The 17,294-nt window shown below is 36.0% G+C and overlaps 1 protein-coding gene across 4 annotated transcripts in view; it reads left to right on the top strand.

Moving 5' to 3' along the window:
* The window catches only part of Spag6 (sperm associated antigen 6), a 63,327-nt gene that overhangs the window by 29,191 nt on the left and 16,842 nt on the right, over positions 1-17,294 (top strand). For all 4 annotated transcript variants that reach the window (XM_071619702.1, XM_071619701.1, XM_071619703.1 and 1 more), the window contains 3 exons: positions 13,921-14,126; positions 14,975-15,148; positions 16,313-16,465. In XM_071619702.1, coding sequence (XP_071475803.1) covers positions 13,921-14,126; positions 14,975-15,148; positions 16,313-16,465 — 533 coding nt within the window. The remainder of the gene's footprint in view (positions 1-13,920; positions 14,127-14,974; positions 15,149-16,312; positions 16,466-17,294) is intronic.

Here is a 17,294-nt window from a genome sequence, read left to right as displayed (position 1 = left end):
AAAAACATGTGATTCTTCTTCAATTTTTTTTTTTGGTACCATGGATTGAACTCAGGGGCACTCGACCACTGAGCCATATCCCCTGCTCTATTTTGTATTTTATTTAGAGACAGGGTCCCACTGAGTTGCTAAATGCCTTACTGTTGCTGAGGCTGTCTTTGAACCCAAGATCCTCCTGTCTCAGCCTCCCCAATCTCTGGGATTACAAGCGTGTGCCACTGTACCTGGCTTCTTCTGCAGTTTTAATTTTGGGACTTTTTTTTTTTTAAGTTAGGAACTCTTGATTAATAAAGTTTTCTGGAAAAAAATTAGCATTTTTAAAAAATGTAGAATATACAATAACAAAGTATAATCATTTAGCCTTTCTATATGAGGCTAGTAGTCAATTTCTTTAACAACATCATCATCCTGGTAATCATCAAAAAGTGTGTGAGGTACTTTCTTACTGTATAAAGTAAATAAGTTTGCTACGATCTTACCTCTAGGATTTTACAATCTGAGATAGGAAAATTGTTATAGATGAACATAAAGGTATCCAGGCAGCTGTGCCAATAGTAGACAGGAGTTTATGGTGCTATATTATAAAATATGTACAATACATTGGCCAATTATACATTGGAATAAGTAAAAGATGAATCATGGGGTTCATTTGTCTATAGCAGAAAAAGGGAAGGGATTCTTTTTCTTTTTTTTTCCTTAAGAACTTTGCTACATTCAGATAACCACTGAATAGACTTTGGGCATAGAAATACAATAGGGAAAACACATTAATTTGTAAGAAGGAGGCAAGCTGACTCACAAAATACCTCCTCTAGCTGTTAGCACCTGAAATCCTTTTAGTCAAAGGCTTCGTTTTTGGTCTTATATAGATACCTGTGGGAGAACTGTTCTAAATGGGTGTGTGCTGAGAAGATCAAGAGAAAGGCAACAGTGGCGGTTTGGAAATATACCAGTTGAAATAGGCATCATGACACATTTCTTTGAGTCTTAACAAAATTATTGCTTGAACTTGGTTTATTTTTCAGTCACTAGTGTATACATTAACCTAATGACTTTTATATATTGAAGGATAGAACACATTTTTATTTACAGTTGAATTTCTAAAAGTCCATTAAGCATAATATACTTGACTGAAATTTGAAAGTACTCTGATAGAGCAGTTTACCACTATCAGAGAATTTAGCTATTAAAAGCTTAGGAATTTGGGAGTATAAGAATTGGACTTTGAAATAAGACATGCTTATTATCTTGCCTTACCATAGATTTTTAAATCTACAGACTACAGGAAAATAGGAGCTGTATTACCAGTACTATGTCAACTGACCAAATTTAAAGTTAAATTGGGGTGTTGGAGGGGGAGCCTATTTTGTTCTTATCTGTGGTTTTAAATGAATGAATCAACTTGCTATTTTTTAAATTTTTTTTATTTATTTATTTTTTGTACTGGGGATTGAACCCAGTGCTTAACCACTGAGTCACATGCCCAGCCCTTTTTATTTTTTGAGAAAAGGTCTCTCTAAATTGCTTAGGACCTAAATTACTGAAGCTGGCCTTAAACTAGCAATCCTCTTGCCTCAGCCTCCCAAATCACTAGGATTACAGATGTATGCCACCATGCCTGGCAATCATCTTGCTTCCAAAGTTTTAATTGAATAAGTTAATTGAATCAAAGTATTTTACTTAAGATAGGACCTCTGGCAAGTGCAATGGTATGTGCCTGTAATCCCAACTACTTGAGAGGCTGCAGTAGATATAACAAATTTGAGTCCAGTCGGAAAATTTAGTGGAAAGAAGGGTGGGGGGCACTGGAGATATATGTCATTCAGTAGTAGTTCAGTGGTAAAGCTCCCCTGGGTTCAGTCCCCAATACCTCAAAAACATACAAACAAAAGATAGGACCTCAAAATGAAAGGGTAACTGCAGTTATATAACCATTTGTGCCAATAGGCTATAATCAGCCGTAGAACATTACTCTGTTGCCTGTGATTTCACACTTACTTTATCAATATGGTGGCCACTAGTGTCATGTGACTACTGCATACTTAAAACTATAGAGCTAGCGCATCTGAGGAGATAAATTTTTTATTTAAAAACTGATACTCTATTTGTTGGAAAAAAATTATGTATGGTTGGATTGACATGAGTATGTGAACCTACTTTTTCAATTGTAAACTTTTTGAAATGTAAATATGGATTGAGCATTTCTGATGAAAATTTAGTAGCGTTGAGAGAAACTTCAGACACAAATAAACCACAATGGATTTCAAGATTTAGTATAAAGAAAAGAATGTTGAAACTACCTTCCAGATATAGTGCCTTAAAGTATATTAAGATTAATTTCACCTATTTCTTTATATTTTTAAAATAGGATTAATTTTTTAAAATATAAAATTTAAATTACATTGTGTGCTTCACATTTCTGTTGGTCAACACTGACCTAGAATTACTGTCTGTGCTTTGTGGGTATTTGTTAAAAAGCAGTGTAAGGGGCTGAGGGTGTTGCTCGGTGGTAGAGCACTTGCCTAGCATGTGTGAGGCCCTGGGTTCCATCCCCAGCATTGCAAACAAAAACAAAAATAAAATAATATGGTAGTAATGTGATCTCAAAAAGTCTTATTCGTGTTTATTAATCCATGTAATTGAACTCCAGTATGCAATAATTTAAGAAATATGGAACTATAATTACCATTGGGGAGAATAAATGATTCATCTTCTAGCAATAACATATTTTATGTAGAAACTTCAGTGTAAAATATGTAGCCCAACAGCCAGTCTTATCTCCTATATTGTTGATGTGGATGCAAACTGATATATCCTTTGGAAAACAATGTTGTGTGTTAAGTTGATGTGTATGAAATTACCTATGTTTGATTGCTTTTAACCAACAAAAATAGCAGTTTTATGTGGTTTTATTAAAAATTACCAAGAACCTCAAAAACTGCCCCTACTTTCCCCTTAGCAATTTCACTTTGGGGTCTGTAACTTGAAATCAATCTCTCTCTCTCTCTCTCACACACACACACACACACACACAATTTGTATGTGTGTAAAAACTAGGAAGACACACATGTATATAGGTATGGCTTGTGGTATCCAGGCTTCAAGATCCTGTGCCTTGGTATTCGCCTTCTTGGGTAGTCCCCTGCCACAGGGTTGGTCATGAACCAGCAGAAGTCATGTGTGTCACTTCTGAGAACAGGTTATAAAAGATTAGCACTTCTATATTGGGGGATGTGTCCCCCTCCCCCTGCCCCCGGTCCAATCATTTGCTCTAGGGGAAGCCAGCTGCCATGTTATGAGGATGTTTATTTAGGCAGCTCTGAGATTTCCAACAGCCAACTAGAAACTGAGGCGTCCCAGCAACCCCTAAAGGAGTCTGGAAGCAGACCCTCCCTGAATCAGACCTGCAGATGACTAACACCAGATGACAATTTGATAGCATCTTCATGACAGACCCAGCCAAAATTACCCAGCCAAGCTGCTCTTGGATTTCTGACCCACAGACATGAGGAGACAATAAGTGATGATGTTTTAGCTGCTAAATTTGGGGGTCATTTGATACATAACAATAGGTAAATATGTCATCTGAACACAAAAGGTTCATTATACTATACATTAAAACAACAAACAACCAAACCTAACCTAAAACTAATCAAATGTCTGAAGATGGGACATTGAGTAGGTAAACTGTGGAATATTTGTTCAGTGGGGTATTAGACAGTTGTTAAAAATGTTGGGTTAAGGGCTGGGGTTGTGGCTCAGCGGTACAGTGCTCACCTAGAACATGCGAGGCCCTGGGTTCGATCCTCAGTACCACATAAAAATAAACAAAATAAAGATTTTTGTCCTATTACAACTAAAAAAAAATTTTTTTAAAAGTTGGGTTAACTCCATCCTCAATAATAAAAAAGACAGTGAAAGCCAATGAGGGGATTCAAAGAACCACTCAGAGGGAGGCACAATGAGAACTGCAGACCAGGGACTGCTTTTATAAAAATCCTATGCTAACCTTTATATTTTGATACCAAGAATTGATCCAGAGGTGCTTAACACTGAGCCACATTCCTAGTCCTTTTTATATTTTATTTTGAGACAAGGTCTCCCTGAGTTGCTTAGTGCCTCCCTGTTGCTGAGGCTGACTTTGAACTTGAGATCCTCCTGCCTCAGCCTCCTGAGCCACTAAGATTAAGGTGTGTGCTCCCACTCCCAGCCTTGATGCTAACCTTTTAACCTCCCAATGTTTTTTTTTGTTGTTGTTTGTTTGTTTTCCTTTTCTATTTCTTCTCGTCTTTGCCTGTTCTTGTAGAGAATTCCATCAGAGTACCTGTAGTCTTTTACTGTCCAGCCTTCTCTATTGGGCTACTTCTTAAAGGCAGGCACTGGGTTGGAGCAAAGAATGAATACCAATAAAGTTTGGATAATAAAATATGCATTTCCCATGTTAAATTTTTAAAAAGTGGAATACAAAATTGTAGGTAGAATGAAACCACAACTATGATTGTAATTCTATATTTAAAAAGTAGAAAACACCTTTCAGATGCAAAAAGTATATTTTGTAAAGCTCTGATTTCAATAAGTTTATTCTGTTGATTTCTTCTTTACAAGGGCATTCCAGATCCTCTCTAGTTTGTCCTTATTCAGCTTAAGTCTCAGCTGTTAAAAAATAAAATGCTAAATTGGCGGTGGTGTTGGTGGGCTAAATGGACTTCAAATTTTCTCCTACCTGTTATCTTTCAAGGTCATACCCAAGTCTTTACCTTTTCCCACTTTCTCTGGTCTCTTTTTCTTGACCTTTCCTTACTATGTTTTGAAGCTACTTTTTATTCTTTAACCCTGTAAATGCTGTCAGCTCATCCAGTTAATTGTAATTTCTAACTAGTCCCATTAACTCCAGATCATTGGCCTGTTTACCTCACTTGACTTTGTAAAGGAGCCCAAATAATTTTGTCTTTAAAGCAAATGTATATATATACATGTTATGGTTTAAGTATGAGGTATCCCCCAAAATTTCATGTGTGAGACAATGCAAGAAAGTTCAGAGGTGAAATAGTTGGGTTTTGAGAGCCATAACCTAATCATTGCATTAATCCCTTGAATGGACTAACTATCTACTGGTGATTGTAGGCAGGTAGGGTGTGGCTGAGGGAGGTGGGTCCTCTCCCCCTCTCTCTGTGCCTCTCTTCCTGGTGTGATGTTCTGAGATGCTTCCCTCCATCATGCCCTTCTGCCTTGATGTTCGTCTCACCTAGGGAGCAGAGCAATGGAGTTAGCCGTCTGTGAACTGAATCCTCCGAAACTGTGAGCACCAAATAAAGCTTTAATTCTCTAAAATGGTCCTTGTCAGGACTTTTGGTCTGTCTGGTAGAAAAAGCTGAACAAAACAATCCTTAAACTCTCCAACACTCAACCTATGTGTGACCAATGGCTGACATTTGGTAGAGGAAAGTAAGATAGAAATATGAGTTTAGGAAAAAATGATGTGTGAGGGGGATAAAAAATCAAATGACATTTTTTCATAACATACAAATTCTCTATCCATGCTTTTCTTACTTCCACCTGCAATTGGAGATGTTACTCATTCAGCTTAAAATTTCAGCTAAAGTGAGTCATTGTTACTTATGGATGCTGCTTCAGATGTGTTGGTGAAGAATAAAGATTTTTGTGGTAGCCAACTTCTGATGGCCCCCAAAGATGCCTCCCTTCTATTATTTACATCTCTGTGTGGTCCCCTCCTCCACCACATCAAAGAAATACAGTAGAACTGAGAGAAGCCACTTCCAAGGTTAGATTAAAAGAGCATGGCTTTCATCTTCCATTCTCTCTTTTGGATCACTCACATTGAGGTAAAACCCCTCATGGCAAAGTGAACTCCTCCTAACCCTCCCCTCAGTGTGAACTCCTCCTAATCCTCCCACAGAAGTCTGGGTTTTCAAGTCCTAGTTCAATTGTGCTTGCAGCTGATAACTGGGTGAGGTCTGGGGTGTACTTGGGTATGCCCTGGGTAGACTCTTACATCACTAACTTAAGTCTAAGTTCTGCAGATCACATTACATCATTGGCACATTGCTTAGAGTCATTCAATATTCAATTGATACAGGTTCACTAATTAATGTAGTCAATAGTCAATAATCCTAATATTTCTGGTACAACAGAGGCTGGCTTTGAACTCACAATACTCCTGCCTCAGCCTCCCAAGCACTGGGATTACAGGCATGAGCTGCCGCGCCTGGCTGGAAATGCTATCATTATTACTATTTTTTTAGAAGTTGATGGACCTTTATTTTATTCTTTTCTTTATAAGTGGTGCTGAGAATTGAACCCAGTACCTCACACACGTTAGGCAAGTGCTCTACCACTGAGCCCCAGCCCCAGCCCTGGAAATGCTGTTATTAAAATCATACTGGTGTGTGACCAGGAAATAACCAGCTTTGACAAATTGCAGCACTAGAGGCTGGGATTGTGGCTCACTGGCAGAGCACTTGCCTTGCATATACAAGGCACTGGGTTCGATACTCAGCACCACATAAAAATAAATAAATAAATAAATAAAGGTATTGTGTCCATCAACAATTAAAAAATATTTTTAAAAAATTTGCAGCACTATATTTGTTTTTATTGTCATTTTTAAAGTCAGCTCATTTGTTACTTCGACCTAAAGACTTGACAAGAACAATTACAGGAGGAAAAGTTTATTTGGGGGCTCGTGGTTTCAGAGGTCTTAGTCCATAGAAGGCCAGCTTCATCCCTTTGGGGCTGAGGTGGAGGCAGAGCATCATGGTGGAAGCATCTCAGGATATTGCACCAGGAAGCAGAGAGAAAGAGAATTCTTCTCACAACAAAATATATACCCCAAAGGCATGCTCCCAGTGATCCACTTCCTCCAGTCCCACCCTACCAGCCAGCAGTTACCACTCAGTTAATCCCTGTCAGGGACTTAATTCACTGACTGGGTTAAGGCTCTCATAACCTGTTCATTTCACCTCTCAACCTTCTTGTATTGTCTCATCCGTAAGCTTTTGGATGACATCTAATATCTAAACAATAACAGGATGACTGATTATTGTTAATATAAGATTGAAACCCACATGGTAGCCAACTTTTAAATGTATTGTTTTAGCTGCTTTCTTTTAAAAAGTTTTAAAAATGATATTGTGTGGGGCATGGTGGTGCATACATGTAATCCAGTGGTTTAGGAGGCTGAGGCAGGAGGATTGAAAGTTCAAAGCCAGCCTCAGCAAATTAATAATGCCCTAAACAACTAGTGAGACCCTGTATCAAAATTAAAAAAAAAAAAAAAAAACAGGCAGGGGATGTGGCTCAGTGGTAAAAGCATGCCTCAGTTCAATCTGTGGTACGCCCCCCCCCCCAAAAAAAAAAAAAAAAGATTTTGCTGTATATTTTTATGATCAAATAAAAACCCCAGCCCATCTTTAAATGAAAATAGGGTCTTCTTATTGAAATGACTGACTGTGACTCTCTTATACTTTTTAAATAAGAATATTCAAATACAACTTTTGCAGGGCTTATAAACAGAATCAAAGAGAGTTTTTGAAAAAATAAATAAATAAACTAAAAAGCCATAAAGTTTAATAAATGTTAGGTTTCCAGAGCCTTTGAATTCTAATTTTTAATTAGATGTGCTAGATATATACTTGTATTTCTTTTCTCATTTCTTTTTTCCCCAAAGTCTTGTGTTTTGAGTCCTTTTTATGAATTCTCAGAATCACTTAATTTTGCTCAAATCTGTATGATGAGTGGAAAAATTAATATCCATAGATGTTTAGGGAAATCCTTTTTTCCTCCCACTTTGCAGGCTAATTTTTAGGTTTTCATCAATTTCTTGGAATTCTTTCCTGGATTTTCTTATTTAACTACTATGGTGATTCTTCCTTTATACCCCAGAGCACAACTTCAAGAATTAAAAGTAGAAAAAAAAAAAAAAACAAAACCCAGCTTTCTATATCCAGAAAGTTTCCCACGGGTCAGTTAGGAAGGTATAAAATTTAAGCCCAAGGTTGTGAAATGGTGGTCGAGGCTGTAGCGAGTCCACAGATGGATGTGTTTCATTTGGTCTGCATTATGTTGCTCACATGGTATTCTTTAAAAAATAAAATTGTCAACACATAAAAGCTAGGCAATTTCACATTATAAAAAGGTCAGACAACAGTAGGCCTCTATTCCTACCTGGTGTATGTTCCTGTGGGGTCAAAGCAAAGGAACTGCTGCCCCTTGTAGATAGTGCCCTGACTTTTCCACTTTACTACTGCTCCCCCAGATCCCCTATTGTTCCTCTGGTTTCACTTTACTTTAGTTATTTGCCTGGGCCCTGTGGGCACCTGAATTTACTGCTTCTGATCTAAACAGGTAACTAGAAATGACATAATTAAGAAGAGAGGTAGGCTCAGTGGTAGAGCACTTACCTACCATAGGAGGGGCTCTGGGTTTGATTCTCAGTACTGGAGAAAAAGAGAGGGGGTAGGGAACTGAGACCCTTGTAAGCACTGTTTAAACAAAATATCTTTTTCTTGATTTGCCTAGGTTTTTTTTTCCTTAATTTTTTTATTGGTGCATATTTTTTTACGTAATAATAAAATTCATTAAGTAATACCCAGGTAGGCTTGAAGCAGGCTCTGTTGCCTGGAGAGGGTAAAGGCCACTTGTCCTGCACAGCTTTTGCATGCGTGCCAGATGGGTACCCCTGCGGTTCCAGACTGGGGGAGCAAGCTCAGCCCAGGGGTGGCAGGTGGCTCCCCACACTTTTCCTTTTTAGTCAGCATAGAAGTCAGTTCTAATGTACTATTCATCCAGCACTAGACACTTCTGATTTTATGAAAGCTATTCATTTTAAAAGTTCTCCCTTTTATCTATGTTCTTTTGTTTTACAGTTGTATTAAGGGTTTTTAAAAAAATGATTCTAAGGTGAATATTTTGATCCACTTAATTTGTAACACTTCACATCTGTTAGTGACAGATCATTGCAAATCCAGATGTTATGTAGTTAGGAAACAAACAAACAAACAAACCAGAAAAGCCAGGACCTAAGAACAGCACAGAATCAAATTATTAAGAAAATATAACAAAGAGGAATGAAGGGAAGGGAGAGGGTAGGAATAGGAAAGACAGTGGAATGAATCTGACATAACTTTTCTATGTACATATATGAATATACCACAGTGAATCTCAACATTATGTACATCCACAAGATTGGGATCCTAATTAGAATAAGATATAGTCCATGCTTTTGTGTGTGTGTGTATTTGCATATATATATATATATATATATATATATATATATATATATATATAAATAGATGCTACTGTTCTGTATAACTAAAAAGAACAACAACAACAACAACACATACACACAAAACACTCAATGGGGGGGGGGAATGCAATTGTGTAAGAGCAAGTACTTTTCACCCCAAAGTTCCACATGTTACTGTTACTCAAAAAGTTGCATGCACATAAGCCTGATAGTGTTGCTAGAAAGAATTATGGGAAAACCTGAGAGGGGCAGAGAAGTATGACGGCATCTCCCCTGCTATCTCTATTCCTTCACTCAAAATGAGCTATTCATGAGGTCAGATAAAACAAGTTACTCCTTTACAAAAACAGCTGATCATCAAATTCTGGGACCTACATACATTCAATTGTCTACATGTGTACAATAAATGGCTTAGGTATTTGTGAATAAGGAAAGTACTATTGGATTATTCTCTCTGACAATTTGCAGTCTAAAAAATGGTCAAAAATAAATAACCCCTAACGTTTGAAAAATGTAACATTTTAACTTAAATGTAATAAGGGCATGAATAAAGGCAGCAGCTGAAGTGTGAAGAGATAAATGAATGTTTCTTGTGCACAATAGTAACTCTTCAAAGAATAATTACATCTGCTTTCCTAGTATTTAAAGGAGACACATATCTCACCATTTTTAAAATAAAAAACTTTCTGCTTTATTGAGAAATAAGCTAAAAAATTTTGTGCCTGTTTATCTTTTATAATAATTATGTTAATAGAGTTAGTCCCAATGGTAGCTGTAAGTATGGATAGAAGATATGTTTATATTTCATCATTACTTTTAGTTCTGGGAATCAAACCCAGGGTCTTGCACATGCTAGGCAAGTGCTCTACTACTGAGCAATGTACCCAGCACTTTTTATTTTTTAACAAATAACCGTATTGAAAATTTGGCAAATAGGAAAGAAAAATATTTTACTAATAATACTACTGATTCATTATAAATATTGTTGGTATGTTGGTATGATTTGTTATGTAGTTTTTTTTCTTTGCAAGTTTAAAGTTATGACCACCTTTTCATCTTGCTTGCCATCTAACAGTATAAGATTGTCACATTATTGCATATTAGGAGATATATTTTTAAAAATCAATTTTGAAGATTCATTTAAAATTCACAATGAGACTAAGATATTTTCAGATACTGAAGATAAAACTTCTTGGCTTGCAGATGGTTTTTGGTCAATCTGTTTTGAGCCTCTAAGTCTGTACATATCAACCTTTGATTTCATAAGTATGGTATTAAATGAACTTCCAAAAAATTATTTCCAAACTGGAGTTTAAAAATGATCTCCCTAAGATTTCTCCTATGGGAAATAACTTTTAGATATTCAGAATTTTTTGCTTTGCTCTCTACTTTTTTCTTTTAAAGTAGAAAAGTATAGGAAAAAGGAAAATGAGAGCAGGGGGATAAGTTGGGAAACACTTCCTGAAATGATATCCCTATGTACATTTCTCCTGAACACTCCACAGATTTGACTTCTGTCTCTGCTCCTCATTGGTGAGTTTAGTTGCCCTGAGCAGGGTCTTCTAGAACAGAACAGTGTTTTACTCTATTCTGTTTTCCCCAAATCTAACCAAGTTTCCAGCACATAGTAAGTACTTAACATTTGATGAGTGAAGGGAAATAAGAAAATATGTACCTATCAGAGAGGAAAGAATTATATCAGGATGTTTTCAGCTGTAAGTTACAGAACAGCAACTGCAAGTGGCTTAAACAAAAAGGACATTTTTTATTTCACATGACACAAAGTTCAGATTCAGGGCAGTTGTGAGGTTGGTGAGCAGCTGAACGGTGTTGTGGAGGACCCAGATGTTTTTCATTTTTGTACTCAGCCATTCTCAGCATATTGGTGATTTCTTCTGTTATAGTTGTAAGATGGATGTAGGAGTTCCAGATGTCATTTGCATGACATGAGCATGTCCAACAAAGAAGAGGCGGTATTTTCTCCTGTGAATCTCAAGTTTATTACAAGGAAAAAAAACTTTTTGCAGATGCTTCCAGCTGACTTCCACTCAGGTCCCATTGGCCAGGATGACTTCACAAGCCCATGCCCTAGGCTATTTGATAGACACCGATAGTGACTAGTACTGAAATGCCAGAGGAAGCAATAATAGGGAAAAGATGTGCCACAGGGCAAAAGGTGGTGATAGAGGCAAGATGAAATCGCCTGTAGTATACCTAACACATAGTGTGATATGACCTAGGCCAATTTCATGCTTCTATCTATCTATCTATCTATACACACACACACACACACACACACACACACTACTATCTCAGAATAACATTATTTTAAAGGAACAAGTATACCATTCAACAGCAGATCCCAACTTTGGAGAAGTAAAGAATAGGAAATTGTATATACAAAATTGCTGAAACCAGGCTGGGGATATAGCTCAGTTGGTAGCTCAGGATATAGCTCAGTTGCCTTTCATGCACAAAGCCTTGGGTTCAAATCCCAGCACCATACACACACACACACACACACACACACACACACACACACACACATTGCTGAAACCAATCTAGGACCCTGGAAACTTCATTACCTTCATGGCAAATCTTCATCTAGGGCCATCCCTAGCCTTCCCCACATTGAATATCACTACTCAGGAAAGAACAGAAAATTGCTTAGGATGGAATTGGGTAACAATTTAGGAGAACAGTTTGCTTCACTATTAGCATTACAGTATTCAGGAGAAGGGGTATATGGCAATTTAGCAGTCACTTCAAGGAAAAGATCAAAGGCATGGAAATTATAAAGATAATAGATGTGTTTAAAAAGAACCTTGAGATTTGATTAATAGCACTTTTAAATAGTTGTGGTTTATTGCATATTCTTGTATCAACTACTAGAAACTATGTATAAAAATGAAAATATATGAGTAGATGAATTATTTTTGTACTTTCTTGATACAAATATTCAGCCCATTATATTCTAGTATAGGTACATATAAAATTGATATTACCATACAGCATCTGTATAATTTGGATTGAATTGAATTCTTAAGGACCATGTTAAAAATTAACAGCAAATATGAGTATTGTATTTAGATATTACATATACTTTATATTTTATTCCTTCACTTGTGTGGGGGGTATGTGTGTGAGGTACAGGAGGGAAACATTGATCATCTGTTTAGCCTGCTGTCTTGATTGCAGTGGTATCCCAGAGATTACTTCTGAGGAACCTGTTACGTAGCTGTTACACAAGATTGTAACAGTCTTTCTGCTCTTGTCTTCTTAACAAAACAAAAAACATTTTCCTCTTCTTTCTGGTTCTTGAAATTACATATGAACTTCCCACTGCATACCATATTTCACACTGGATTTTAAAAATGGAAACATATTTGCTAATGAATGTAGTGTTAATTTGCAGAAGTGTATTGTTGGCACCCAGAGTTGAATGAGCTTGGCACCTAATAACCTTTCATTAATACCTGTTTAATGAAATAATGAATGAACTGCTTATTCAGTATTGAAATCATTATGATAATTTAAGGAAAACAAGTTTTGGACACTAACCTGTATTTGCTAACTTTTTTTTTTTTTTTTTTTTGAAAATATGATAGTACCAATCTTTTAAAAAATTAAGCACTACATTCTCTTCAAATGAAAGACTTTATATGCCAAGTAGCTATTTTAGCTTGACAAGACATTTATTTATGGTTAGGGAACTACAAATCTGAGAAATAAAAGCATAATTTGAAAGGAAGAGTTTATAGAAATGAGTATAGGTGATTCAGTAAGAGACCATGAATGCAATGAGAGTAGAATCTGTAACTGTGTATGGTGCTTTATGCTTCTCAAAAGACATTCTTTATATACATATTATATGGGTCTGCCTGCCTGTCTCCCATTCTTTATAATTAAATATGTATTATTTTTATAGCTGTTATCCTTGGACACACAAGTAAATCAACATGTGTATTCAAAAGATATTTACTTGATTTCTGGTATGTAACATAGTTAATGTTTGGATAAAGGAATAATTTCATCTTAACATTTATATTTTAAAAAGTATGTGGATCAGTTGTAAATCTCGTTTTTGAAAGTGTTTTTAATGCACAATGAAAACACAGCTTTTTATTTTGTATAAAGTGTTTAAAAAATCTTTTAAAAGTATTACAAGATGAAAGGAATTTAAAAATCGACATTATTGGCACAAGATTCATGTTAATGTTTACTCACGTAAATAGCACAAAATACTGCCTAATTAGTGTGGTTGGTAAATTTTTGGTACTTTAATTTTCTCTGTTATTGTAAACCATGCATAAAATGCTTGCCTATTGAGAAGTGCAGAATTGTCAGAGCTTAAACAGCTGACATCTGCTTACTCTCTTAAAAAAAAAAAAAAAAAAAGAATAACAAGCCATTTCAGCCTAATCTACCTCAAATGTGTTCATGTAAATGGAGGTCCATCTATTGACCTGTGTTCTTTTCAGCTCAGGATTGGTCCACATGGTTTATGAAACCAGGAAGGCTGATTTGAAATGCAGATGTCGAGAGAGTGAAGTCCACCCTCCCCTTTTTTCTTTGCTGTATCTGTCAGGGTGAAAAATGGCTTGCACAAGGGTCAGTCACCCATACTCACTTAATTACTTTTCTTGGACCCACAGAACTGTCACAAGCTGTGGTAGATGCAGGAGCTGTTCCTCTTTTAGTACTCTGTATCCAGGAGCCAGAAATTGCTTTGAAAAGGATTGCTGCTTCAACCCTCAGTGATATTTCAAAGCATTCTCCGGAGTTAGCACAGACAGTAGTGGATGCAGGAGCGATTGCTCACTTAGCCCAGATGATCCTCAGCCCTGATGCTAAACTGAAGGTATTTATAAAGAAGCCAAGAGACAAACAAACCAGAGTTCTAACAATCTAAAAAAAGAAAAAAGGAAATGTGCACAGATTAATATTCTACAGCTAAAAATAATTAGTAAATTATCATTGAAAACAGACATGAATATACTTATTATTCTATGGTTTGTTAATATATGAAAAGAATTATTAGAAAATAAAGAAGTGATTGGGAAAACTAGCCGCAATATTTAAAATTAGAAGTAGCATTGAGGTTAACATTAACCATTAAAAGAAAGAGTCAAATCTCAGGGTTGAATGGGACCTAAAGGTTTTCTAGCCCACCACCATAATATTCAAGTTTCTTTTGAAAATGGTCGTATTTATGTTAGTATTCTTTGCAGCTTTCCAAAATCATATTTTGAATTAATAGTCACCATTTTTAACTTTTGTATTCTCATATTTATACTCTATAAAATTTTTAAATTATTAATGTTAATAACAGAAAGTTCTTTGAAAGGTATCAAATCATAACAAAAATGTTAGTTCTGCTTAACCATTTTTGTACTAAATTATGACGTGTCATAAATTTACCATTTATACTTAAGAAATTATCTTCATCAAAAAGTCATATTCTTTTATAATCTATAATAGGTAGAATTTTTAAATTAGAGAACAAATTTAGAAATTAGGGAATTAAAAAAATGAATATAAGACTAGGATGTAAAAGTCTCAAAATTCAGAAACCTTAGGTCATATTATTTAATTTTTTCCTTTTTTATAATGGAATTTGAATATTTAGCTATTTAAATTACATCTGAACTCTGTAGTGGACTAGGGGAATTCTATGTAATGTTTTTGTTATTTGTTTTTGTTTAACAGCGTCAAATCCTTTCAGCTCTCAGCCAGATTGCAAAACATTCTGTGGATCTGGCAGAAATGGTTGTTGAAGCAGAGATTTTTCCAGTTGTACTTACCTGTCTGAAGGACAAAGATGACTATGTGAAGAAAAATGCTTCTACTTTAATTAGAGAGATTGCAAAACATACACCAGAGGTGAAAAAAAGTTTGTTTTTTAAAAAAACCTTCAAGATACAATAATATGTAATTTTAGTTTTCAAATGAAACAGTTTATTTATGGGCCCGAGGGTTGTGCCACAGGATCTGGTTAGGTCAGGGTTTTTCAGCTCAGCACTATTGACACTTTGGACTAGGTGATTCTTTGTTGTGGTGAGCTATGCTATACATTGTAGAATGGGCTCTGCCCACTGGATGCCAGCAGCACCCCTCCCCACAAGCGGTGACAATCAAAAATGTCTCTATAGGTTACAAAATGTCCCCCAGGGGACAGAATTGCCCCCATTTGAGAACCACTGGGTCATAATAATGGAGTTTGAGTTAAAATTTCAGTTTTTAATCATTTCCAGCTTCCCATTTCTTGATTGTGGGGACTGTGGACTACTGTCACCTTATCATCTTATGTCAGCTGGGAGTAGTCAGAATAGTATACCTCTAGGTTGGGATAGACCACAAAGGTCCACTGATATAACATGACCACTCTATCAGCTGTTCTCACATGATCATTTCCTGATCTGAGTTCTTAGATGTGAAAGAATTAGAGACAAAGCAAGCTGTGTTGATTCTGAAGCTGTATCTTTTTTCTGTATATATTTTGACTAATCAAATTTCATTTCATTACACATTAAAGTCTCATTTCTTATTTCATCTTTATTTGGTTGATATTTTTTAAAAATGGAAGAGCATGCAGCTCCTAATAATTGTTAGCAAAGTGGGGGGGGGGGTAATTAGGTTAGCATATTTCAAGACTGACATTGTCTTTCAGCATTCAGTGATTAATCTACTTCATACTCACACATTGTGATTGGGGGTTCAGTAGTTAGCTAGTTATGAACTAGCCCTAGGCTTAGTGTCTAGGTGAGGAATTTTGACAACCATTATAATAGGGATAAAAGTTGTGCCATCGATGCATGAAAAATTAAACCGAGGAGTAAAGACTCTCACAGTGAGTATATTTGTGTGTTTGAATTAGCAGGGCTATTATATTTGTGTATTTCTTTACTAAATACCTTAGTTTCTCTAAATGATATTTCAGTTTTACTAGTTGTTTTAGGTTCTAAATAAAGTGTGGCTACACTAATATTTAAAGATGATTGTATGCTTTCCAGCCCCGATTGTCTAGCTCTTGTTCTTTTTTTCCAGCTTGCACAGCTGATAGTTAACTCAGGAGGTGTAGCTGCTGTGATTGATTGTGTTGGGTCCTGCAAGGGAAATATAAGGCTGCCTGGCATCATGATGCTCGGTTACGTGGCAGCTCATTCTGAAAATCTAGCAATGGCAGTGATCATTTCCAAGGTTGGTTCGTTCTTCATTTCTCCTAGTTATTACAGTAAGATATTCTAAGACAGAACTATACAGATTGAGACTCTTCCACAGAATATAAAATATAACTGATCACAGCAAAAGAATTACCTGAAAAAATTTTCAGTTGTTTCAATGTGTTTTTCAGTGCTTACATTTCCTAAAGCAATCCTTGATGAAAGATTTGGGTCACAGGAAATTTAAACTTTTACTCAGAGTTTCATATCCACTGTCTGAGTATTATTATTGTAATATTTAAATACAGAAAATAGTATCTTACAGAATCGTGCATATTTACAAACATGTAAAGCATAACTTGGTTAAAAACTAATATAAATTATATGACAAGTAGTCATTTTCACTGTTCTGAGGTCTACACATCTCTTCCTCCCTTTCCTGTCATTTGGAAGGAGATGGCAATGGCTAGGACACCTTTTTAAATTCATTTTCACTCAACTTTCATAAACTCATTTCTCAAACTAGGCCATCACAGCACAGGTCAGACATCAGTGCTCTTTGTTTCCTAGGGATTTTGCCTTATCTCGGTTTACAACTTTCTATGAACCCATCATAGGTGCAGCCCTGGTACATAGTAGGTGCTCACGAAATATGTTGATGAATAAATATTGATCTGAAGAACGCTTCAAAGGCTCTGTGTGCTTAAAGTGTGTGTGGCGACCCTTTAGGGTGTGGGTTTCTTATCAGCGTAGAAAACCTGCTGCTGTATGTTAAACAGAAATGCGGATTTTTTTTTTTTTTATCCCTTGCTAATCCTCAGAATAAAAAGAAGTCTCAAATCTTTATTTTCTACCTATTCCACGAT

This window comes from Marmota flaviventris, chromosome 12, assembly GCF_047511675.1.
Source record: "Marmota flaviventris isolate mMarFla1 chromosome 12, mMarFla1.hap1, whole genome shotgun sequence".
Taxonomy (NCBI): domain Eukaryota; kingdom Metazoa; phylum Chordata; class Mammalia; order Rodentia; family Sciuridae; genus Marmota; species Marmota flaviventris.
This window is presented reverse-complemented; position numbering and strand designations above follow the sequence as displayed.